Source organism: Antedon bifida, chromosome 9, assembly GCF_963402885.1.
Source record: "Antedon bifida chromosome 9, ecAntBifi1.1, whole genome shotgun sequence".
Taxonomy (NCBI): domain Eukaryota; kingdom Metazoa; phylum Echinodermata; class Crinoidea; order Comatulida; family Antedonidae; genus Antedon; species Antedon bifida.
Genome location: NC_136234.1, coordinates 13,582,496 through 13,608,548, shown reverse-complemented (window position 1 = coordinate 13,608,548; position 26,053 = coordinate 13,582,496). Strand labels below are relative to the sequence as shown.

General features: G+C 31.9%; 4 protein-coding genes across 6 annotated transcripts in view; 1 reads left to right on the top strand and 3 right to left on the bottom strand.

Annotated features, from left to right (window-relative positions):
• The window catches only part of LOC144852162 (protein YIF1B-A-like), a 238,405-nt gene that overhangs the window by 161,571 nt on the left and 50,781 nt on the right, over positions 1-26,053 (bottom strand). Inside the window, exon 8 of one of the 2 annotated variants that reach the window (XR_013614267.1) lies at positions 5,824-5,837. The exons of the other annotated variant lie outside the window; for it this stretch is intronic. The gene's annotated coding sequence lies outside the window, so the exon portion shown is untranslated. Of the gene's footprint in view, positions 1-5,823; positions 5,838-26,053 lie in introns of those variants that run through there. 2 annotated transcript variants of the gene reach the window in all.
• LOC144852145 (phosphofurin acidic cluster sorting protein 2-like) overlaps positions 1-26,053 on the top strand; it is a 72,619-nt gene that overhangs the window by 7,308 nt on the left and 39,258 nt on the right. For both annotated transcript variants that reach the window (XM_078709885.1, XM_078709884.1), the window contains exons 2-6: positions 11,225-11,312; positions 11,615-11,704; positions 14,868-14,993; positions 16,262-16,394; positions 19,191-19,291. In XM_078709885.1, the coding sequence (XP_078566011.1) occupies positions 11,225-11,312; positions 11,615-11,704; positions 14,868-14,993; positions 16,262-16,394; positions 19,191-19,291 (538 nt within the window). The remainder of the gene's footprint in view (positions 1-11,224; positions 11,313-11,614; positions 11,705-14,867; positions 14,994-16,261; positions 16,395-19,190; positions 19,292-26,053) is intronic.
• Positions 20,451-21,567, bottom strand: LOC144851881 (tetraspanin-1-like). The gene has a single exon (XM_078709533.1). It carries the CDS (start codon positions 21,504-21,506, stop codon positions 20,661-20,663), a length of 846 nt encoding a protein of 281 aa, XP_078565659.1. The 5' UTR covers positions 21,507-21,567; the 3' UTR covers positions 20,451-20,660.
• On the bottom strand, positions 23,007-25,750 carry LOC144851873 (tetraspanin-18-like). Its single transcript, XM_078709523.1, has one exon. It carries the CDS (start codon positions 25,661-25,663, stop codon positions 24,836-24,838), a length of 828 nt encoding a protein of 275 aa, XP_078565649.1. The 5' UTR covers positions 25,664-25,750; the 3' UTR covers positions 23,007-24,835.

Sequence of the window (26,053 nt, the reverse complement as noted above, 5' to 3'; positions counted from 1 at the left end):
ATAAAAAAATTATTATTATATCACCCTATCCCCAGCTCAAAATTGATGAGGGAAGGAGGTTTTTTTTTCACCCCATCATGCTGGTCAGTCTCGCCTTTAAAAAAAAAATAGAAATTTCACTAAGAAGCATGCTGTTGGCCTAGCCCTCTAGGCTAGCCTTGTAAACCTAGGGCTAGATAATGATGATATAAACTAATCATTTTTTTACAGGGCCTTACTTAATACAGTACAGACACTTTTAATTTACGTAGCCAGAACTTGCTATCTGTTTAAATAGATCTGCATTCTATTCTATCAATAACCTAGGCACCTAGTTATTTGATTCCCTCAATTTCCGTGTGTGTCATATTGAATCAGATAAGTAAAACGAAACTTTTTTTTATGATAGAATGAAATGTGATAATATCAAAAAGTTTATTGACATTTTACCTTTATCCTAAGCTTCTATTTGTGGTAAATTTTATTATATTCTATTTTGGTGAGAGTACAGTGGCATGTGACAGAATAATACAATCAAACTTAGCTTACCCAGATAAACCAACAATAGCCTGTGCTAGCTAATAGAATCTTGAACATCCCTCTATAATAATGGACTAATCTCCTACCATGTCCAAGACTTTTAGCCTACTGTGCTTGTTAAAATTTGCAGAATGACAAATTCCAATAGCATCCGAATGGCGCTCATAGACTATAAACACCACTATTGATCTGTGTAATTTTTTCTTATGCCATCTGTACTACTGTATGCAAGCCTTGTCTTTTTAGGTGTGAGAGTGTGATCACTCATCTAACACTACTATAGTATTAAAATGCCCTTGCGGTTTACAGCACACTTAAATTTGGTAAACTTCAAGATACAAACAGCACACCTACACCCCTGAATGTGCCGAAGAGTGCAATTTGTAGCCCATCTTTTAAAAACTATGAAATATTATTATTGACTAAACTTTGTCATGTGAAAAGATTATATGCACAGATTGGCTATTTGCTGCTGCTCCGTTACATTGTGCTTACCATTGCGAAATTGAAAGTTGCTAAATAAATCGCTATAGACATGATAAAATCAATGTACAGTTCGCAACTATATCAGTGTGTGCTTCCAATGATCGTTCAAAAACAGTAGTTTTCTAGGAATTTTTGTTTTAAATGTTATTGTCAAACCTGAGCACTCTGTTTTTTAGTTTTAAACGCAGTGTTTGTTGGAGGTTAATTAGAGTGCATGTTCATGCAGTTTGATCAATATAGCCTTAGAGGTCAGTTATTGATTTCATGTGACCAATTGATGACCTGTTTATTGCATAATTGAGTTTTAGCAGTAGCAGGAAACAGTGAATTTTTGTTGTGATAAATACTGTAGATAGGTCTACAGTAATTATGTGTAGAATGCTGTAGAATTAATAAACTTGAGATCAAATAACTAAGCCCTTTTCTTACACACCTGTGTAGTGGGAATTCAATTATTTTATTTCCTGAAGCACAATTTGTCTAAAAAAACATAATAAAATATGATAAAATTGGTAAAAGGAAACAGTACGACACCAAAATAATAATAGTTTTATTCTTATAGCGCAAGCAAAAGGGTAAAATACAAATGCAAAAAATACAAACATTGCATAAAACTAAAGGTTAAACATGGAAAGCATATTTTTTTCTGTTTGTATGTTTGTTGATACGGATGAAATTTCTGTGTTTAAAATAGGGATACTGTAGCGATAATAACCAGAATTTAATAAATTACCATAGAGGCTAATGGGTAGCGTCCAATGTCGGAATTTTGAAATAGGGGCGGCATGGCATAAAAATGAACTGAACTTAACCTAATGTCCTATTTTTAGCAATAAGGCCTGAAGTAGCCTGGCCGAGCTCTCTCATTGGATCAACCTTTTTAGTGGCAGTGGTATACAGACTTTTCCAATTAGGGACTTTTAGATTGAGTAAATGTGCACACGATGGTCACGTCCACATGGGTCGTAGTCGACTGTTCTCGTCGACAAATATGAACATTTAGATTAAGTGGACATTTACGTTGACGTGCCGGTGAACGTATGACGTAATGACCTTGTAATCTCCATAGTAGCACTCTTCATCATGCTATTTCACCGCGCTAGGTCGGTGGAAGTACACAGACTTAGGCCAGGCTAAGTGTGTAGCTAAGGCCTAGCCTAGATCCTTAATATTTTTAACAAAAGCTGGCATCCTAGTGCTAAGACCCAGGCCATAACATATATTATTAAAAACATTAAAATGATGTAATAGGGTAGGGATACAGTAATCTAAATTAAAAGTCCCGATTTACAGGGAAGTTGTCAATGTTGGTTAAATCACTACAATAGCACAATACTCATGGTGACACCACTATTTAAATGCTGATTCAAAACTTGGTTTCAATTCTTTGTAAATTCTATAAATACATTTTTATGTTGTTTCCTACTATTTTTGGAATTTTTAAAGAAAACATGAAGTGAAACATGAAGTATAACTTAATAGGATTTGCAGTAATTCTCTTGTTTATTCAAATATTTTTTTATGTAACTTTTGAGATCAATAGAATCAGGAAAAAATTATTTCAGACTGTTATAACGTCAATTTTGTGTGAAAATATTGGATCCAGGTTATTGCTAGTAACTATGATGATGATGATATTGTCCCCAAAAACATGAAAAATGAAGGTTAATAAAAAAATCAGACATTTTGTAATTTTAACAAAGTTAAAATCACTTCCTTGGAAAAAACCCCCGAAAAAATGATGTTTTTTTAAATGAAATAATAAACGGTTTAAATTCAACCAAAAACCGATTGACTGGCAGCTAACTTGACAATTACTTTGCTTAAATTACAGTTTTTTAAGGTAAATCATTTTTTTTTCCGAACACATTTTTTGTCACTATTATGCGACATTAAAATGGCATATTCAACAAAAAAAGTAGTTTAAAAAAATATTTTTTTCAGGGAGACAATCTTTAATTTTGATTGGTGCAAAACTTGTCATAAAATATTATTAACCTTGTACAGAATGTATGAATGGGTGAATGCTTGAAGGTGAGAATTTCAGAGTTAGAACAAATACCGATCAATGGAGATTTCAATACAGACGTGTAGGTTGCGACACAGATTTGGCCTAGGCCGAGAGTTATGTGGCAATATTGATTAGACCATCAATATCATCATCAATAGATTAACAGCAATGCTTTGTTTAATAGGCATTGTCTTCCATATAATCGCTATATATTTCCTTTTTAAAAACTGCCTGACAATTTACAATTCAATATATGACAGGTCGAGTGTTTTGTCTGGTGCTAGGCCTAGTTTATGAATCTATACTGGTCGAGGTAATCCACCTAGTCTGAACCGCTAGGCCTCATTTGTTGATGCATACCTGTTGCAAGAACCGGCCTAGCTCTATGTGAAATACTGTAAAAACTGAGGAAAATGTTTGTATTGTAATGATGTGAGGATGGATATTAGACGTATGTGGAGGAATAATTTTTTAGGCATGCCGACATTTCCTGGGTTTCCAAATCGAGATGGAAGCTTTAGGCGACCATCTAGTAGAGAGTATGCGTTCTCAAACAGGTAAGAGCACTGGCAAGGAAATTGATTCATTTAATGTCACATGTGATTGTGACACATTTAAAGGTCATTGAAGCATTGTACATAAAAAGCCAATATTGTTGAAATCGTGAAAAAGAAGTACTGTACAAGATACGGTATCCGACCAATATGATACGCTGACCAAGATGTATTGTCGCCCACTAAAACATGGAAAATAAAAATCAAACTTTGAATAGGCCATTTTGTAGTTTTAATAGTGTTATTCACTTTTGACCATAAAAAATGAGCAAAATAATAATTTTGCTTATTAATATAAAAAATTGTATTGTGCTGTTGTTGAATGTGCATTAGCAGATTTTGAAATAAAGTGGTGCAGGGCCTACAAATTGTAAAAAGTGGTCGACTAATGTTCTATGTTTTGCAGTGTAATTTTCAAAACCTTGGTTTAACAGTTTGGCGGATCCAGAATTTTAATATAGTGGTAGCACAGGGCCTACAAATTGTAGAAGTATTGAACTTAAATAGCTTAATGTTAATGCTGTTAAGGTGGTGGGGGCCTGGGCCATATCTCTTGGAGTAGTCTACTTCTCCCTCGGGGGGTACCTACACATCTATCAAAATGCAATGCATTAAAGTCGATTGTCACGTAGCAAATGAAGGCATGCATTATGAAATATGAAGGCATGTATTATGAAATATGAGAATTCTTGAGCGCTATGTTTATCATTAATTGAGAAGAAAGCTAATTTCTGTGCATGATTTGTTGCAAAAACCATTAAATTCAGTAGTAAATTAAACTAAATGAGCTTCATCATTGTCCGTGATTGTACACAGTTTTACACTGATAATGTCACTGCATCCTTTTAAAACCTAAATGACTTCTAAATGCAATTTACCATGAATATTTTAATAAATTTATAATTTGAAAAGAAATTTGCACTTGTGAGTTACATAGAAAGGTTAAATTTAAACAATAGTTAATTTTAAATCTGTTTATATTCGCAGTTTTCCTTAAAATCCTTAGTTTCACAGTTTTAAAATTGCTTTCTATAATTTTTCAAATTATTATTTATTGTTAGATTATAGTTATTTCTTGGCAACTTTATTTTCTCAATTTTTATTTTTGCAGAAATTAAGATAATGAGCTTTCGGGTAGGGTAAGACTAGAGTTTGTTAATTACATAATTATGAATATTAATGATTATCATAGGTGCATAAATCATGATAATATTTTCCTAAATCAAACAGTAACATCAACATGGTCAGAAAGACAAAACTAAACTTTAGTTGACACAAGGTTGAACATTTTCATTGAAAAATTCAATATCATAATATAATAAATAATAATATAATCGACTTTTGGAGACGAGTTTGAATCTAAGTACTAGAATTAGATTCATATGATGTTTCAAATTATTGTGATGTATTTTTTGTTGGTTTTAAATGCCTGTATTGGAAATTCATGAATGTTTTCTATAATCTTCCCCTTTGGAAAATCTCCTTTTTGAAAAATCCAATTGAGTTTTGTTTCAATGTAAAGAATATAGTTCGCAAAAAACAAATGTATCTTGTACTTGGATACTATGAACATACAAATTAACGAGACTTTAGAATTGCGTTTTTCGTGTCTTAAAGTAATAAGTAAGCAGGTAGGCAATTACTTGTACATGGCAGTCAGCCAAAGAAAGTAAGAAAATACGAGAAGGTCAGATGGTATATCTACATGAATATAAAAGCAGGAGTTATAGGAAAGGAACAGGAAATGTAGACTTTACTGAAAGTGGATTTTACACTCTCGAGATTGCAGTATTATATACCACTTGACAGTACCAGGTCCTGTCATTAGGAGGCTAGACAATCTCAGGAAATGTACACAAAAATAACTACAATTGAATTAAATATTCCTATTTTGAATTTGTACTTGTTTATTTACTATTAGTAGTACTCTAAATCCTACAAATATTGGGAAATGTAAATGTACTTGGGTATCAGTTTTGTTTATTAATAAATAAATAAATAATTTAAAAAAAATTTCTGCTCTGAATGAAATACTGTTTGAAATATATAGGCATATCCTCTTACTTCGGTTTGGTTTTTTTTTTGGCATGGTTAGAATCCCTTTTATCGTATTAGTTTATGTACAGTGCTTAGAGGTTTCACAACATTAGGCGCTATATAAATCCAGGATATTATTATTATTTGACTGAGCTTTTTTAAGTAGATAATTAGCAGATTATATAATATAAATAATTATTAATATTATACTATACTACTCAAACTCCTTGCTGTTTATATGCAATATATGATATATTAGACCACTGCGAGTTGTTTGCGAGAGACTAGTCGAATATGTCTTTATTCAAGCTTATTTTTTACAATAAATAGGATTTAGGTTGGAATACTTGTTGTCTAGGTTTTCCTTTAAACTGATCAAATATCATGTGATAGAACGACTTCCCATTTGACAGCTACAACGACTTCCTGCTGACATCTAGGTATTTGTTTTCTGTCAAAGCCATAGGCTGCTGCTCAGTTGGGTTGTAATTTACAAAAACATTAATGTTAAGGAAATATATTGCTAGAGGGCAGTATCAGACATAAACATTATTATTTTTAAACAAATATTTGGCAGCTGATATTTAAGTGAAGTATCTATAGACAAATAATGAAAAACATTTATATTGACCAGTAAAATTCAAATTTTTTAGTTTTATTTCATCTTATGTATATAGAGGGTCACTATAAACAGCCTATGCTGACAATCAAGGGGCCCTCTTGATGAGTTATAAGTGTCTGTATGTGAATGACAGTGGCTGTGTGTATACTAGTATACCCCCTACTTGTCTCGAAAGATGTACTAGTTCTACTAGGTTCTTTTAAAGTGCACATGAGCGAGATATGTACACTGGACCTACAGTTTATAGTCCTTATCTGAGAAGACTTGTTCTACCACCAGAACCATGGAGTGAGTGAGGCTCGAACCTTGCCGATGTTAAAATGGCAAGGTATTATGGTTCTATTGTCTTAACCACTTAACACCTCCCAATTACAATTTTTTTTATTATAATACAAATTCTATTTTATAACAATTTTGGTACCAATAGTTTATTGAATGACTAGCTAATACATGGATAAACGAACAATAGTCGTTTTTTGTGCTCATCAACAAAACATACACACTGAAATGATGATGGTGTTGGGATATTTATCTGGAATTAATCCACTTCTCCCAATGTCCGATTTTGGTTACCTTTGGATATATTGAAGGCCTATGCTGCTGTTCTGGACATCATTCTTTGTACTGCTCTGTACTTCGCAGTTTCATGTCCTTTTAATATCCTATTACATGGTCCATGTAGTCTACATGGACCATGTTAGGTAGTAATATCCTATTGATGTGTTTACACGGATTTGAGATCTTTGATATTATAGCTTTACTCAAATCAATACTTGTCTATGCAAGGGTTATCGTAGAGCTATCTAAAGTAGTAAACATCATCTTATGAATTCAGCAAGAGCATTGCACTCACTTGAGATTTGTGTCAATGTTATAGCTTATTTAAATCAATATACAATCGAGACAAAGTGATTTACTTGCATTTCTCTATCTTGTGTAGTAAAAAAATCATCCTGCATTCAATGTATATATGCAAATATTGCTGAGGGGCACAAAATATACCCCAGGGGCTAAATTTTAAAGTATGTTCCGATGAAACCCCAGTAAAGCATACTTTACTGTACGTGTTTCTTTGTATTGTAACTGACCATTGAAGTCAAATTTGTCTTCAAGTTTAAACAGGGTACATTATTTTTTATTAGAAATTGGAATAGTTTTAAATAGCGTTTGGCTATATTTTATAATGTTCAACAATAGGGTGGTATTGTGTAGCATTTGGCTCTGCTACACTGATGAAAATGTTCCTGACACATGCATCCTGACATGCACAGTTTAAAAAAACCATACCCCTAGTAGTACAATAGAGTTAAAAATATGCCATGGCTATCAACAGATACCATGAATTAAAAAGTGCAGTATATAAGATTTCATGATTTCACCAAGAGCATTGCACTGACTTGAAATCTATAATTAATGTTATTAGCTTACTCAATCAATACCTTTCTCAGAGAGTAAGCAGTTTTTGCTTCTATGGCATTGCAGTAGTAGTAGTAGTAGAAATCATCTCATAAACATGAAAGTAGCTTTCCTAATATAAAAAAAATAAAATGTAAGCACTCAGAAACTGAGTGAAGTACTTGGCAAAATATTGCCACAGAGCGTGCATATTGATATTTCGTCCCATGTTAAAAAAATACAAATGTTTTATTTTGTTATTTGTGAAGTTATTATGAACCAATTTTCTTGAATTTCAATAGGCATGTTCTGTAAAAAGTATATACCTATTTACACCAAAAATTCAGAATAACTTGAAAATTGTAAGCGCTATCGTGCTAACAAACAAACATACAAAGCAAGTACTATACTTTGCAAAATTCTATTTTAATGCCAAGTAATAGTGGAGAGCACTGACTTGATTTGTTGAGTTTCATTATTCAATTCAGTAGCTCTTCAAAACAGTTGGCTACATCAATGTAAGCCCAGTTTCATGGTTCATGAGATCTAGGTCTTTATGAATTTTTCCCCTTTTGTCGGAAAAAGAACCCCCCTATAAGAATCTTGGCACAGGCTAGAGATCTGCTACTTAAATGTTGAATATGTATTCTATGATATTTATTTGTTAAAAAAGTACTCCATCCTTTCATGTATGGGACCGTAAAATATATTTATAGAAGAAAAGTGAGAAGGAAACTTGCCCAGTATCGTGAAATTCATAATGCTTACCAGTATAGTAGATGGATTTAGTACAAAAAAACATTTACACACACTGTACTGTGCATTCAATATTGTGTAGTTGATGTTAATGCCTACTATCTACATATTTCAATATTTTCATTAAAAAAAACCCCTGTTTTATCACCTCATAATTTGTTGCTGTTAACACCTGACTGATAAATGAACATCCCCAAACATATGTTTACCTCTGGATGTGAATATTGATTGTATGTCAAAATACATTATACTATCAATCTTTAATATTAATGAAAATACAACATAAGGCAATTAAATGCTAAATGTTTAAAGTAAAAATGGTAATATGTTCTGCTATGACGATCAATCACATAATTGTGTCTTATATATTCAATGATAAATTGCTTAACATTTCATGAGCAAAGGTAGATGATCTTAAATCTTGAATTTGTAAGAAAGATTCTTTAATAAATTAGGCAATCTATTTCATGCCCAGCTTACTTGGATAAACCAAAAAAAGGCCATTGCTGGTTTGTTTAGTTAGAGTGACCAACACTATACTACTGAGTGCATCAACATTTCATGAGCAAATGTAGACAATCTTAAATATTGAATTTGTAAGAAAAAATCTTTAAATTAGGCAATCATTTCGTGCTCAGCTTACTTGGATAAACCAAAAAAAGGCCATTGTTAGTTTATCCGAGTGACTATCTATACACTAACACTATACTACTGCACCAACATTTCATGAGCAAATGTAGACAATCTGAAATCCAGTGAATGTAAAGAAAAACTCTTTAAATAATAGGAAATCTATTTCGTGCCCAGCTTACTTGGATAAACCAAAAAAGGCTATTGTTAGTTTATCCGGGTGACCAACACTATAGACTACTGTACCAACACCATTTCTAGTTTGTGTAGTATCATTTGAACCCCAGTGTTATAAACTTCATTTCAATCTGTCACACCTTAAATAAACTCCATTTCAATTGGTCATTCCCTTTAGATAAAAGCCTTTAGGGTGCAAAATTTGTGTGAATCTAGCATTATAGTGTCGGGATATGACAAAAAACTATTAATTTATTGTTATGCTAGATATGTACTGTAATGTATGTATACTGTATGTAAACTCATTGTAATTTTATTTAAACTTATAATAAAAAAAAAAATTATTTATATAGATAATAATATTATTGTTTTGTTTTTGTTTTTAATTGCTTTTTGGATGAGAGTAATAAATGTATGATGTGTCGTATTAGCACATTCCATTATCGATAATTCAGTTAAAAAGTTGTATAATTTGAAGCCTCTTGGGTGCAATAAAACAAAATGAGTATTAATAACAAATGCTTATTTTCACAGCATTTATCATAGCACTCAAACTTGTAATATATTTTAAGCATTCATGTATAAACATTAGGGATCATGTCAACATTTTTCTGCTGCAGTTACTGCAGTAGCTACATTTTGTTTAACTGCAATAACATATTATTTTAGCTTGTTTGAATAAAGAAGTTTATGAAGCGTTCACTTCAATTAAAAGAGTATGATGAAAAAGCATGCTAAATAATTGCATAAAAGATGTTTTATAGTATACTTTAGTAAATAGTAGAATAATTTTGACTGGGTCCCTTAAAATGTGGCATAATAGCAAAACATCCCTCAGATGAATAATAGAATATTCCTTGTGTTTTAATATTCTTCTCTTTGCCCGTGATCACATTAACTGTGATTTTATAATGTTTTCATTTATGTTCTGATGTGTACATTCCGACTCGTTTAATTGGTCATGTCAAATGTTTATTAATGTTTCAATTTTTCATAACCATTTCCATTAGATATCTTGAAGACAATATGTCAAATTTGAGTAATTTTAGAGTAGGTAAAATTTGTTTATAGTATGTATAAACTATCTGGCAACCTTTTTGTTATTTGGCAGCTTTCTACTGCGTTGAATTAACAGGTTATTTTTATACTTGAAAAATAAGAAAGAAAACTTTTGACGTCTATAGAAAATACATGTTCAGTACGCAAAAATATAATTGTACTGATGTTTGGGTAGCACTACAATGTGGATGTGGTATGGTTGCTTGCCAAAATAAGTTTAAATCTTGAAAATGTTTTAATCTTTTAATGCAGTTATGTAGATTAGGTATTTTGAAATACTTTTGTATCTAGTTACACTTAACATACTGAATAATATCCTTTTTTTTGGTCAAAATTGATTGAGACAGTACAGTACATTTAAATACAAATTTGTTTTTATTTATCAGTTTTTGTTTTTAATGCTATTACTGCAGTAGCTGTAAAGATGACAGGTTTTATTTATAGGAGAAAAGATGACATTGAGTGTGGTTATTGAAAGCTTTAGAAAGATTAAAAGAAAAGAAGTGTTGTATTGGAATTTTGTATTATTTTGCTATTTCAGTCGGAAATAAATAAATAAATAATGTATTATCGTATTATTCTGTTATACAGAAATAGGCAAATCAAATTATTTAGAAAATTTAGAATAGAAAGATGTAATAATAATATTCATGTCTTTGGTGGTTGATATCTTTAGGTCTTCAGTATGCCACATGTTTTCAAAAAAGGAAATAAAGTAGAGAATGTCTCAACGTTTCTGTTCGGTTTGCGATTTCTGGACTAACAGCTTAAAATTTAACAACCGAAACTCAATTCTCAACCATACTTTATCTCCTCTTGAAAAAACAGATTGCAAACGTAACTTTACTATAATGTTTATCCAACATGAAAACATTTAAACTAGAATTGTTTCGGTAACACTTATCCCTGAAAATAGACCCAAAACACAAATGAAATGATAAATTGATTTTGGAATTTATTTTATATTTTTTTGGACAGGTTGTGTAGTCTTCGTCTGACAAGATTATGTGTATTAAAACCTTTGGAGAATGACTTAAGTTCACTTATCATAGCTGTACGAATGCAGGTAAAGTAGTCTGTTATGTATAAAGCTCTATCTACACTATCAAACTAGTTTGACAAAACAAGTGAGATCTGCCCAAATATGGTAGTGATATGCCCAAATATGGTAGTAATATGACACCATATCTGGGCGCATCACATTTTGTTGTCACATAAAGTTTTATAGTGTAGACAGAGCTTAAATTGAGTATCAAGAGAATGTTATCCTATCACAGCCTCTTCAATCATGAATCTGGGGGTAGTTCTTTTAACTTATATTCTACCACTACTAGTCAAAAATTATTATTATTATTTTTTGTTATCTAGAGTTCAAAGCGCACATTACGTTCAAATGAGATTGTATTTTCATCCAGTAAAAATCTGGAAACTGAACTGGATCTTTCATTTTCATTACAGGTAAGGTAATTTAATTGATTTAAATAAACGTAGTTTACTGCAGTTACTGCAGGAAATGTATTATTATTATTATATCATAATAGAGGAAATGTAGAGTACACTTACACTTACAGGTTATGTTGACCTTCTATGTGCACATGGCCACATACAATGCTGCATACAGACAACTACTTTTTCTGAATGTTTTAATGGGAATACCCACCCAATGGCTCACACGCAGCCCATTGGGCACAGACAGGCTCGGACCAATGCGTCTCACATGCTAGTCCCTTAACATTATGCCATAAACTTATCAGATGTGTAAAGATCTTTGACTTACACAGTGTAAACATACTTTTTAATTGTATAGATATTTCAATATACCTTTACTCTTGCTAAACCTTACTTTGGAATTTAAAAGCAAATAAACATAAGTTACCTGCAACAGTGTTAAATGTTTTCTCAATTATGTTACTATGGTGATGGTGATGTAACTCTGAAAATTCCATTCTAATTATAGACTGATAGATAATTTACATTTCAAAATTGCTGTTTGCCATGGCAACAGGTCTAGAGCTTCATTGTAAATGTGGAAATAAAGAAGAAAGAAATAAAAGACTACAATCAGTTATTTCAAATAAAGAATGTAACTGATATTTTAATTAAAGTTTTTATGAGATCTTTATTGTATTTTTAGACCAAGAATTGACATAATAAAATGATATTTGATTAAAATACTAACTAACAATAAAAACTGCTGTGGTACAGTCGGTTATAAGTTGAAATTTAGTAAGTCCACGTATTATAAATGTATTGCAATATTAAGTTAAAAATCTGCATAAATTAAAGACATGGATTTAACGACAATGGTTGAAAAATGTATTTGTTTTATTTTGTACCGATTATGGAAAAATACATTTAATCCAATGATAAAAGAATATTGTTGGTGGATCACCTATAGTGTTTGTAAGAAATCTCAATTATATAATATTAAATAAATATTTATATTTTTGTCACTGTTCTGTGGTCCCTTATTGGTGACATATTCTTATTAAGATCATAGTTTGATCACTCCATCTTCTTTCTTAATTATAAATAGACTAATTATCCCATGGTCTGGGTGTTCTTATACTAGAGTCAGTAGAATACAATATGACATTACCGTGTAATTAATGACTTTGATTTATATCATTAAATCAGGTGAAATATCAGATACATATTTCCGCCATATTATAATGATATGTGTCTCTTGCGACTGTAATAAACAATCTGAAAGCATCCGACTTTAGATAATTAGTTACACTAGCAATTATCTGCAATTAAAATCAAAGTTAGTATGGACTCGGTAAAAATAGAAAAGGTAAAGTGAATTCCAGGTGAGGTTAAAATCATTAGAAGCGGAAGGAAGTGATTTGGATGTGGTTACAATACCATAATGTCGGTGTACTAATTGAACTTTTTAAATGTATTAATTGGCGTATTAAATTGAGGAAAACGTGTGCTCTACGGTACTGAAAATCTTTGTTTGAATAGTATAATGTTGGTAAATTAATGTAGTCTATTTTGTGCCTAGCTTACATGGATAAACCGACATTGGCATATTCTCTCCGATGAGAGTAGTGTAGCTCTTCATTCAGACATGCTACTTCTACCATGTCTCGTTCAATGATGTGGTGGTGTGTTGGGATGTTCCCACTTGAGGGCAGGGTTCATGGAATGTACAGTACCATATCTAACAAGGATGTTTCATAAATTGTTTATACATTCGAGTTGTAGCTCTCTTCTCGGAGAGAATATGCCAATGTCGGTTTAACCAGGTAAGCTAGCACTTATAGACTACCAACACCACTTTTGGTTTGTGTAAACTTATTCGTTGAAATACCAACTATCTGAAATATTCTTTAAATTTAATTTACTCCTTTTTGTGTAATTGTATTTTGTATGTATTGTTTTTATGAGATGAATAAAGAGATTAATTTGAATTTAATTTGATGCGATAGAAAAATAGCACTCAATATTTAAGATCCCTGATCGCAAAACGCCAATTAAGATTAGAGTGTAGATTAATATGATGTTAATTTTGATGTTGTTGTAAAGGTATCAACACCTTAGAGCTTGCTTGATGCATATTCAATCAATTTATAAAGTGAGATTGGGTGATTGATTAGTGGAGATACTTTGCTATCAATCCCAGGGTCCTGGGTTCAAATCCTCTCTGGGTTCTTTTATCAAAAACATTGCACAATTACTGAATAAACATAGTGTGTAATGAAACCTGTAGTTAAACAGCTTTTGCGCATCTGATACTGTTTATGTGGAACTCTGGCTTAATAGGATGAAAGAGGCACTCAAATTATCATTTTTCACTTGTATGCTCAAAACACCTGTCATGATATGTCAAATGAAATTCGTCTACTGTACTGTTGCAACATCATCTATGTACAATACATATTAAAAATACAGGTCAGACTTGTACAGTACCTGCCCTGCACACTGATAGAGCACAAACAAATGTACATTTATTCCGTTTTTTTTTTACCGTGTATAGTTAATTAAAATGTCAAAATGAGCCATTTGTATATCACTAATGTGTAAACACCTACAAATTCTTACCCTGACCTACTGTACAGTACACCCTAATGCTTGGTTCCCACTAAGACGCAACGCAAAGACGTAAGCCGTAACGTTAGCGAATTGACCAATAAAAGCGATGTTTTATTCTAACTGTTGGTCAATTCGCTTGCGTTGCAGCTTTCATCCTTGCGTTGCATGGTAGTGGGAACCCAGCTTTATGGAGCACTGAGTGTTTGCGCATACAAATGTATGTTCATAGGTACAGTTTGTGTGTAAACTGTTCTTTCGGGATTTCAGTGTCGAGTTTATTTAAATTATAAACACTTTATTCGCTCCGCTTATTTAGGCAGCAGTTATATTCAAGAGAATGGAAGCATAGAAAAGAGTTACCATGCTTATAGTTTACCAAGGCTGAAAAAATGGGTATTCAGAAACTCATACTGGGCACGCGCACACCCCCAAAAAGCACATCTGGGAAAGGAGAGTCTATAAAAACATTTGATAAATATTGAGATGCATGTAGATGGTAGCTATCGTCAGATGAGCAGCCTTTTTTGTAATAAATATTTCATATTTATATTAAAAATGTATTGTTTTTTTTTTTTATCAGTATCCACATTTTCTGAAACGAGATGGTAACAGATTACAAATAATGCTTCAGAGGAGGAAACGCTACAAGAACAGGACAATGTTAGGGTATAAAACCCTAGCAACTGGAGATATAAACATGTCAGAGGTAACCAAATACTATGATACTATGAGTTTATGATACTATATTAGAGATATGTACAGTACTACTGCATTGAGGGTGTATTAACAGAATAGACCAACCTCTTGGATGTCATGGCTGTAGCCATGGAGCTAAAATGTAAACAGAGGAATGTGAGAGGTACAGGTATTTAATTCATAATGGAGACCTTGACGTTTATTTGAAACACTAAACATTTGGAGTGCACTTTATACAGGATGGTAATACATTAAAATAAATAACTTTATTGTATAATAAAATACTAAAACTTAAAATCTCCATATTTGGTTGTAGAAGGTATTCTAAAACCATTAATGTCCTTTTGAGGTGAGGTCAAGTTGAGACCGCGATTGCATTGCAGCTAAAAATTATTCCACAGAAACTATTTTTAATAAATTGGAGTTCGGTTCTTTTTTATGGTTTTTTTTTTAAAAGACCCATTTCTGTTGGTAAGAAAATTAGGTTTGATATCGGTATCTTTATTTCAATAAAACATAAAAAATACAATATCAAAAATATAAATGCCGTGGCAACCAAAAAGTTGAATTGGGGCACATATTTACAATTTGTTAAAATACAGTATAAATATAAAAGTTGACATAACAAATATTTCAAGAAAAAAAGAAGAAAAGACAAAGCAAAAGTTTTTTTTTAAATACAGTTTAATAAATGTATTCTCTTGGTCAATAGAAGCAGGTCCTAAGATTACCAGCTAATTATTGGTGAACGTAGTTTGAAATTTTGCAGTTCATTACATGTGAAATCAATAAATTAATCATGTACTACACACACTTATGGTTGTAGTAATTGTGTACAGACATTCATATATTTCTATTATATATAATATTTTATATTTACAGAAGAACTTCTGTTCTATAATTTTGATTAAAAACGAAAATGAATTATAGGAACTGTATTTCTATTATTTAAATTAAAAATAAAATCTGTAAACACATGAAATAGATTTAGTATTTGGCTGAAATTGAAAATGTACTTAAAAATGCAAAACACCTTACTTAATTGTAATGCATCTGTAGGCAAGCCTTTGTAGAAAAGTAGCTATCGCTCAGTATTAAACAGCACACCATTAAAGTAATTGAAAAAAATAATTATAGTTTGTTTATATAAACCAATCATGTGATGTTATTGTATTTGACTGCTGAAAAGTAATACTGTAAAATACAGTAGGCACATCTTGCTATAAAACGTTTCATTAGTGAATAAATAATAAAAAGTAATTTATGTTTGTTCAACAGGTTTTACAGAAGTCGAAAGATAGTCAATTACGATTATTCAACCAGACCAAAGAAACGGAGAAAGAAGTTGCAGTGGTCAGTGTATTAGGTCTGTCCAGCCAACCAGTTGACCAATTAAGCAAGCGACTACAAGGTAAGATAAGATAAGATCAATTTTATTTATCCTGTTTCCGACAATTATTAAAAAAAGAACTTACATACAGATGCACAGAAGTTAGGCAGTTAGGATGTTTATATAGGTCTGACCAGCCAACCAGTTTACTATTATAGTCAAGTGAGTACACTACAAGGTAAGAACAAGTTCTCAGCAATTTGGAAATTGCAAGATCCAATGGTAAAGACAGAGTGTTACTATCATCTGCAACCATGACTGTGTGTGAAATTCTAAATATCTGATAGTCTAAAGCTTCTGCCTTCTATGAAATGTTAGAATAATAGCCTGCGCCTCGCAGCCTACTGGACTGAATGGCACATGTGTGTGGACAACGCATAACAGCTTTCATCAACAGTAATGTAAGGATCCCCCTGTGTTGTACATCTGCCCTAAACTCGCTCATTCGTCTGTCCACAAAGACAACAAAAATTAACCAAGACATCAGTCATCTGGATGAACCGTATATTCTTCCTTTAGGATAAACTGGTTCTTTTATGTGTACACAAGTAGTTTAGGCTGAGCCTTCAGTTTCAAGATCCTTTCTAAGATTTGTTGTACCATTTCCAGAATTATGAACCTGGACTGATTTTATGGCTATGGTCTGCGCTGCGCTAAGCGCTCGAATGTTCAACTTCAACTACCATGCTGCTATTGAAGGGTGGCAGAAAAAAATTAATTTTTGACTTTACAATATGAATAGCAAAATGTATTCAAAAGAAAGAAACTTTATGCAACACAAAAATGTGATGTGCCCATATATAGACATGATGATGTCATATAACTACCACCATACTGCCATAATTGGGCATATCACACTAGTTTTATAGTTGAGACAAAGCTTTACAGAATACAAGTATAATTGCAATCTAATTTTCTCTTGAAGTTCCATCTTCATTTTTAATTTGAGCTCACAGATGTGATTACGATACCGCAGATTTTGATATAGCAATTAATCACGTTAGCTGGCGTATATAAATCTTGCTGTAAAGGAGATGAGTTGTATGTTATTTGACGAGATTAGAGGCTTTAATGTTTGCTCCGAGTACATACTTGATAGTAATTTGTTTTTACTTAAGTATTGTGCACAAAAATGATACTACTTTCTCTAAAATGAACGGTTGGTCACTTTATTTTGCAAAGTAGATGAATAAAAATTATGTATACAAAAATACAAAAGTAACAATTACTGTATTCCTGATATAGTACAATACCATAGGGCCTAGCTACAGAATCAAATATTAAGAGGTGGGATTATATTTGGGTTGAACAATATAAAGTTTTGTGTTTGAATTGAACCTGGGATAATTGTCGAGCATAGGGTTATAATTCTGTAGGTTTAATGGTCAGTTATACTAATATATGAAAAAAGCCCTCCTGAACAATACACATCTATAAAAACAGACTTTGAATAGGCCATTTTGCAGTGTTACTGAAGTTATTTACTTCCATAGAAAAAAAATGAAAGAATAAAATGATTTCACTTATAAAAAGACAACATCAAAAATTAAATTTAACCAAAAAATCCATTGTCTGACAGACAATTTTACTATTTTTTGCTTTAAAGTTTTCTCGGGTAAATCATTTTTGGACCCAATTTTTGGTCAAAGTAAATAACTATTATGTGGCATTAAAATAGCATATTTAACAAAAAAAAAAAATTTTTTTTTCAGGGGACAATATATCTTTAATGAAAAGTATGTATTAATTATAATAAAAAATATGTATGATTGATTTAAATAATAAACATACTATTTACTACTACTATACAGTATGTCAGTCATCGTTTCTATTTTACAATAGTCAATCCACAAATTTATCTGTGGCTGCTATTTTTAAACTATAATTAATTCACAATAAGAAAGCACAAGGCCCACGGGACCCAATTGAATTACATCACCATATTCATTCAGAGCTTTGATTATTAGAGTCAAATCATGTGTGATTGAATAGCTAATTATAGATGACCTATTTATTTAGTTGTTATGTTATGGATGGATGTAGATGCAAAGGGTTAGCTAGTCAAAAGTTAATATTATGTGAATTTAAAATAAAATCATTTGTCTATTGCTGTTTGTTATTTTAGTTTAGTAATATATGTGGTACCAGGAAATCAGACATAACTAACATAAATTTTCTTTTATCGTAGTAAAATAGACACTATTTGCTTTAGTAACTTTGAAAGATTCCAATTGTTATGGTTTATTACAATATGTTTAAACAACAGAATACATTTTAGTTCTCAAAAATAAGGATTTGACCCAATATGCGTATTCCAAAATATGGAGCTTTTGATTTGCTGTCACCTAGGAACAAGTGCATGCGATCCTTTGCTCTATTCATTAACCCTGTTTTGGTGGTTTCTAGGTCCAGACAATGGCTGACGACACATCAATTGCCATGACCTAACTGTTGAGATAAGTCACACAGAATCGATGCACAGAACATAATACATAAAAAATGAAATTAATTGATATAGGTTGATATTAAGTTTGTGGTACACCACGTACTGTATATATAGTTACCGACCGACGTTTCGATCAATATACGTCCTCTGGAAACTCAACAACTAATATGTGGTGTACTGGAAACATATCGATTTTGCCATGCAAACTTTCAAACAATATATTGACATAGGTTGTCAGTCTTCGCAAATAGAAAACTTCCTAACGTTCAGTCAAAATGTATCAATCATTGCGTCAATCAGCATCTGGAATAAATAAATTAAATAATTTCTATCAATTTTTTAAAGGATTTGTTTTTTTTTCTTCTTTTAAGATAACATTGCTGATGCAGGGTACAATGAAAGTGATGATGATGATGATTCTTATTCGTCAGATCAGGACAATAGTGATAGTGGAGAGAATCTGGAAAACCAAGTAAGTAAATATTATGTAAGGAAAGTCAGTACAATTTCCTTCTTGTCTTCCTTGTGTTTTTTTTCCTAGGCCAACACTCCCTTTCAGCAACCTTCCTTTTGACTCTTCTATCCACAGACTAAGGACATAAAACCAACTCGTTCCAACACAATATAAGATACTCCGAACCGAAGCTGTGGAATAATCTTCCATCCACCATTTTAGACTCTGTCTATGAGAATGTATTTTTTTTAAAATCACAAATTATATCTTTTCTAAATACTAGCTAGATTATATTATACTATACTATACTGATCGTGTGATCAGTAGTTCAAGTCCAACGTCAGGTCAAGTTCAATATTGAATATCGAAACGTAGCGTAGGCTATAGGTGCTTGACCTTTGACAAGGTCGGCTAAAATTTATAAATTATAGTTGCGGTACTTATTATTGTATATTCAGGAATAGCCGCTCCATAATCTCTTTGCTTTTCTTCTTTATATCTACTTTTTTATGTTATGAAATTTATACTGACAAATATAATTTTTATTAATATTATAATCATAACAATTATTAAAAATATGTATAAAATAATATGGATTAACCAAAATGACATGGATTAACCAATTTACCGCATGACAATCTAATTGATATACAAGATCATTACATCCAACTACCATTTTCATCTTCCTATCTATAATAACGCGGAACATCAATTCAATATAGACTTTGACACACATCTACACTAATGTAATCAAACACTGTATACTATATCTCTAACAAAATATTTCAATCTTCTAACGACTAAAGCCGAAGTATAGTCGTTATCTCCGGACCATTCTATAGTCACCAACAGGTAGGCTTACTTCATCAAGGCTTCTACTGACGAGTTTGGAGCAGGAACGCTAGTAGACCAAACCCATTACCGTTTTGATTACGATCAATCAGGAAATTACCTCATGACGTACCACTACTGTAGCTAACATAGCTATGACGCAACTTTGTTTGCCCTTTATGATTATAAACACAACTGTTTGTTGTTGGGCATTGCAACTGAGCATATCACTATAAAAAGCTTCAACCATATTGTACCTTTTATTTAAAAAAAACCAATAAAAACAGAATATTTTTATAACTTTATTGTAAATAAAAAATAATATTACTATTCAACTAAAATTTGAATGAACAACACTGGTCTAAAATGCTTGTGTTTAAACAAAAGATGACTCTTTAATAGTTTCCTATTTTAAAAACTTTTAATAAATACTTTTATTTACTTTTTGTTTATCATTACCATGACACTGGTTCGTAGTAGATATATTACAAAATAATTCTAAATTTTACACAATATTGTTCAATTCCCATGGTTTTAATTTACACAGTAGTAAATGTTAATAGTGTTCAATTTTTCGGCAAACACGTATTACCAAGATCATGCATAGTAACTCTAGGAATGCAACTCCAATCGCACCACCTGAGATCCAGTATATGTGCTTGTAAAGTTTCTGTTTGCAACCCATTCCATGATAAAAGTCTGTATCCTCTACACGAGTCATATTATTATCCCACGAATCCCTACATTTTGCAGGATTTTCAGCAACGTATTCTGGATCCGAAGCTTCAACCATGGAGGATAACTTATTTCTCCATGCTCCAACGCAGCATGATTCGGGAAAATCTGGAAATCCATCATCTTTTTTATCACCACTATAATAATATATGGATACATTTCTGGCGTAGTTATAGTCGTCGCCATTATTATATCCACAACACTCCAATGATGCCTCTGCTAATCTCCATGCTCTGGTCAACCCTTCTGCGTATTTGCCGTCCCCATAAGCTTGTTTAAACCCAGATATAGTGTTATTTTCAGCTTTGGCAACTTCCAATGCTCTTGATGCTAAGATACTTGCGGTTACTTGTAAGCAAAACGCGATAAAAAGAACCACAAAATACATAGTCAGAAACCATTGGCATTCTTTGCAAATGCCATAACAGCCAATGAACAACACCACAAAAATGAGGATTGAGCCTGCTGCCAAAAGCAAATGTGAACTGTGTTTCAAAAGGTCTTTATCATGGTTCAGGATAGTTTCTAGGTCTTCAATTTTAAGCCATTCTCTAGCTCCTGTTTTTAATACTATTCCAAGACCCAATAATCCTCCTCCACTAAAAAATAATATAATGTTGAATACGGACAGCAAACATTTCATACGACGTAATCCACAAATCCCCATATTTGTTGGTTCCTTCGTTGTAGTCTTACAGAATATAAAAAGAAATGTGTGTTAGCTGCGTCGTCAGTCAGTGTTGATTGCATTTTGTTTTGTGTTTAACTATAACCATAAGCAAGCATGATGTGTAATCATCTATTTATACATAAATGGTAAATTATGATGCAAATGAAGCATGCGCAAGCTGTATTATGCAATGGAACACAATACAGGTTGCGATCAATGGAATTTCCAATTTCTAAATCTGGGTTGTATTCTAATAAATGGAAATTCCGATAAAATGATTTTGCTGTCAACAAATAAATCGTAATAACAAATTTGGATGATAAAAGTTACCGAAACAGTTTTGTTTTTCTTTACACGACCAGCTTCTTCTTAATTAAAGCAATAAAGATATAGTTTTTTTCTTTTTATGACAATGGCAAAATAAAGTCTGTAAACAGATAAATAGTTGATATGCATACAGTGTTTATCCATAATGCCACAAAGGTCTAGGTTCGGTTCAATACAAACTCCAAGTTCCTTATATATTTGACTGTACAATCAATTTTAAATTAAAACTCCCATACATACATATTAATTGATATTCATGTTTATTATTCAATTGAATGAATTGTTTCTATCTAAATTAGATTTGAAATATTAATTTAAATTATGAAGTTAAATACAAGCAAAAAATATTTCATACAACGTATTTATTTTATTTTTATTTTTTTATTACACCTTATTTATAGAGGGTGACCCTAAACAGCGTATGCTGACAATCAAGGGGCCCTCTTGATGAGTGGCTGAGTGTATACTAGTACACCGGGATAACCTCCTACTTGTCTCGAAAGATGTACTAGGTTCTTTAAAGTGAACATGAGCCAGATGTGTACACTGGACCTCCAGTTTATAGTCCTTTTCCGAGAAGACTCGTTTTACCACCAAAACCATGGAGCGAGTGAGGCCTGAACCCTTGCCGATGTTAATATGGCAAGGTACTACGGTTCCACTGTCTTAACCGCTTGGCCATTCACAGCTCAATAAAAAAACGTAATCCACAGCCATCCATATTTTGCAGGTTCATTGTAGTTTTTCAAAAATTAAAAACAGCGCCCGATTGATGTGCCTAAACTACATTAGTAGGGTATAGGTGTGGTACATTTAATCTCTTGAAACCATATAAATACACATTTTGGAATCATCGATTTATTAACTGGGGGTATATATTGTAATGCGCAAATGAAGCATGCGTAAGCTTTTATTGTACAACGATCAAGGAAAATTCCACCTGATTTGAGAAGAGTTATCTTTTATAAACTACATACTTTGGAAAAAGTAGAAACTGTTTGAACTATTAATATTACTACTGATGGAATTAGAATTTGTCACAGAAATGGATTTTGAAAATGGAAATATGAATATGCATGCTGATGTAAAAAGCAGTAAAAACAGTAGGAGTAGTTTAGTAAAGATGATTTTTAGTAAATTAAAAAATGATTCAAACAAACTTTCGCTTAGTCCATTCAAAACAATCTTTATTTATATGTCCAGATCAATTAGATTTTGTTTTATGACAATGACAAAATAATATAACAGGTAAATTTCTTAAGGCCCAATGAGTCGTCTAAACGGAAGAAAATCAAACATGTTTAAAGTTCTACTGACAACCTTAGAACTACACCTTACGCTACTGCATCTCATCAGGATTAAACTCAGACAGCACCAACAAGTCAAGACGTTTTGTTGGGCCTTTTTGTACGATGCTGTCTGAGTTGGCCTTTACATACTTGGTATAGCAGAGTCTTGGGTTCGGGTCACAATCGCACAATCCAAGTTCTTTATACAATATAGGCTTTTTACGGTATATCAATTTTGAATTTGAAACTTATGTTAATTTTTATTATGAAATTAAGTATTATTTAATCAAATAAATGTTGTTACTATTTTTTAATAATTACCCAATTAGGTATGAAATATTTTAACCAACACAACTGTATTTACAAAATTGATTCTCAAAAGTAAACCAATAGCTACACTTAATAATGCTTAATACTGATTAAGAATAGGGCTTTTAACTTTTCAACACAATATACTAGTTATATATTTACTTATAACTGCTAATATAAATTATATTTGTAATAGTAGAGAAACTCAGTCAGCGTAAATACAATTAAACCTGTGTTGAATCGATACAGAAACTGACCAACTATCTAAAAATAAAAGATAACTTTTCTTTTATTTCTAACATTTGTTTAATGGCATAATGTCATAATAATAATAAAATCAAGATAAACACAATGACTAAAAAAGCCTTTTAATAATATGTGAATATCTTGTAACTAGTACTTAATGTTTATATTTTTTAATGGTAGAGAAACTTTAAACCAGTCAGCGTACATACAATTGAAAGTTCCACAGTACACCGAAAGTAAAAAGAATTAATGCTATACTATTAATTTCAACATACCACTATCATGCCCCAGTGGTAGGATACAACATATCAAAATTTGAGTTTGAATCTTGGTTGGACTAACTTGTTTTAGTCCTATCAGATTTTCTCATCTTTGTCGTTTAAACAATAATGATTTATTTAATGGAATGTTGAAAGTATTACAAACAGTGATAAACTAAACCAATTTTATTTAATTTAAATTACATTTTAATCCGTGTTTAAAAAAACAATTTAATTCTTAAAAAACAAAAATGTCATATTAGTAGTGGGGACAAAAGGAACCGTCACTTGTTGTATATTCAATTGTTGTTAATTGAATCAATGTTTGAGAATCCAAAATTTAATTTGTTCTGGTTTTCAATGATTTTTTCGAGAAAATACATTTTATGTGCACAGTTATCAGTATTAACAGGTCTAAAAAAAAGTTTTGGTTTAACAATACAAAAAAAATTTTTTTTTTAAATTAGTTATCAATTATTCATCATTATTCAACAAAATATAAATCAATTAATTGCCACTGCAATGATCATTGCTATCAAAAAGAAAGTGAGAGCAATTGAGCTTTGAAAATTGTCTTGAAGTTGTCCAATGATGAGTGTTTAATATGTAAAGGCAGATAGTCCCAGAGCCTATACAGTAATCAAAGTTTATTCTCCCCAGCTGTAATAATTGTTTTGTTTCTGGCTATTGTAGGCTTTATGTTCTTGTATTTGTGACAAGTGACTGATTCCTTTAACACTGCCTCATAGAAAATCACAAGAGCATTAAATTGTAGTAACAAAAAACTTTTTATTGTTAGAATAATATAGTTTTTACTTGTTGATTGTGTCATTACTATTCGTTGTTACTTGAAATTTGTATAAATTGGATCAACATTGTTTAGTTATTTTATTATTTAATCCTCGCCAATGCTTCTGCAAACACATATTGCGAAGATCATGCAGATTAGCTCTACAACTGCGATTCCAATCGCACCTCCTATGATCCAGTGTATGTACTCCTCTATCAGATCAGAAAGCTTCTGTTTGCAGCCTTTCCCGTGATAAGACTCTGTATCCTTTAGACGTTCCATATCATTATCCCACGAGCTCCGACATTGAGCTTCATCTGTAGAAACGTAGTCCGGATCCGAAGCTCCAACGCAGCACGATTCAGGAAAATCTGGAAATCCATCATCTTTTTTATCACCACTATAATAATATATGGATACATTTCTAGCGTAGTTATAGTCGTCGCCATTATTGTATCCACAACACTCCAATGATGCCTCTGCTAATCTCCATGCTCTGGTCAACCCTTCTGCGTATTCGCCGTCCCCATAAGCTTGTTTAAACCCGGATAACATGTTTTCATCCACAGCTTCCTCAAATTCCATCGAAAATAATGAGGCAAAGACACCAGCGGTAACTTGTGCGCAAAACACGATAAACAGAAACACAAAATACAAGCCTAGAAGCCATTGGCATTCACTGATAGCGCCGCAACAACCCATAAACGCCACAATAAAGATGAACGAACCTGCTCCCAACAGGATATATGAACTGTACTCCAAAAGTTCGTCATCGTTGTTCAACAGTGTCTCCAATTCTTCAATTTTAATCCAATCTTCAACTCCTATGTATAGTATTATTCCAAGAGCTAATATTCCCGCTCCTCCAACCCAAATAATGAAGTTGAATACAAACAACAGATATTTCATACATTGTCCACAGCTGCCTTCCATATTTCTAGGTTTATTTGTTAGTGTAAAAAATTAAAGAAATGTCTGACTGAAATGAAAGAAATGTGCGTAAACTGCGTCAGTATTGAAATGGCGTGGGTGTGGTGAGTTTTATTTCATATTGTATGCGTAATCGTTACTGTAAACAAACATGTTGGAATCGTCGATTTACCACCTGGGGGTATACATTATGATGCAAATGAAGCGTGCGTAAGCTTTTGTCATGTAATGGAACACAATACACGCTACAATCAAAGGAAATTCCATTTTCCATTAAGATTTATGTCATACTTAAGAATAAAAATTTAATAAAGAAAAAAATCAGATGAAAAATATGTGCCTCCCCATCAAAATCCAGCCTTTCAATATTCCTTATGTTTCTAATATCGAACC

What these genes read in the sequence shown, in the direction of transcription:
- LOC144851881 (XM_078709533.1), bottom strand. Translation starts at nt 21,506, where the DNA reads ATGGGGATTTGTGGATTACGTCGTATGAAATGTTTGCTGTCCGTATTC.
- LOC144851873 (XM_078709523.1), bottom strand. Translation starts at nt 25,663, where the DNA reads ATGGAAGGCAGCTGTGGACAATGTATGAAATATCTGTTGTTTGTATTC.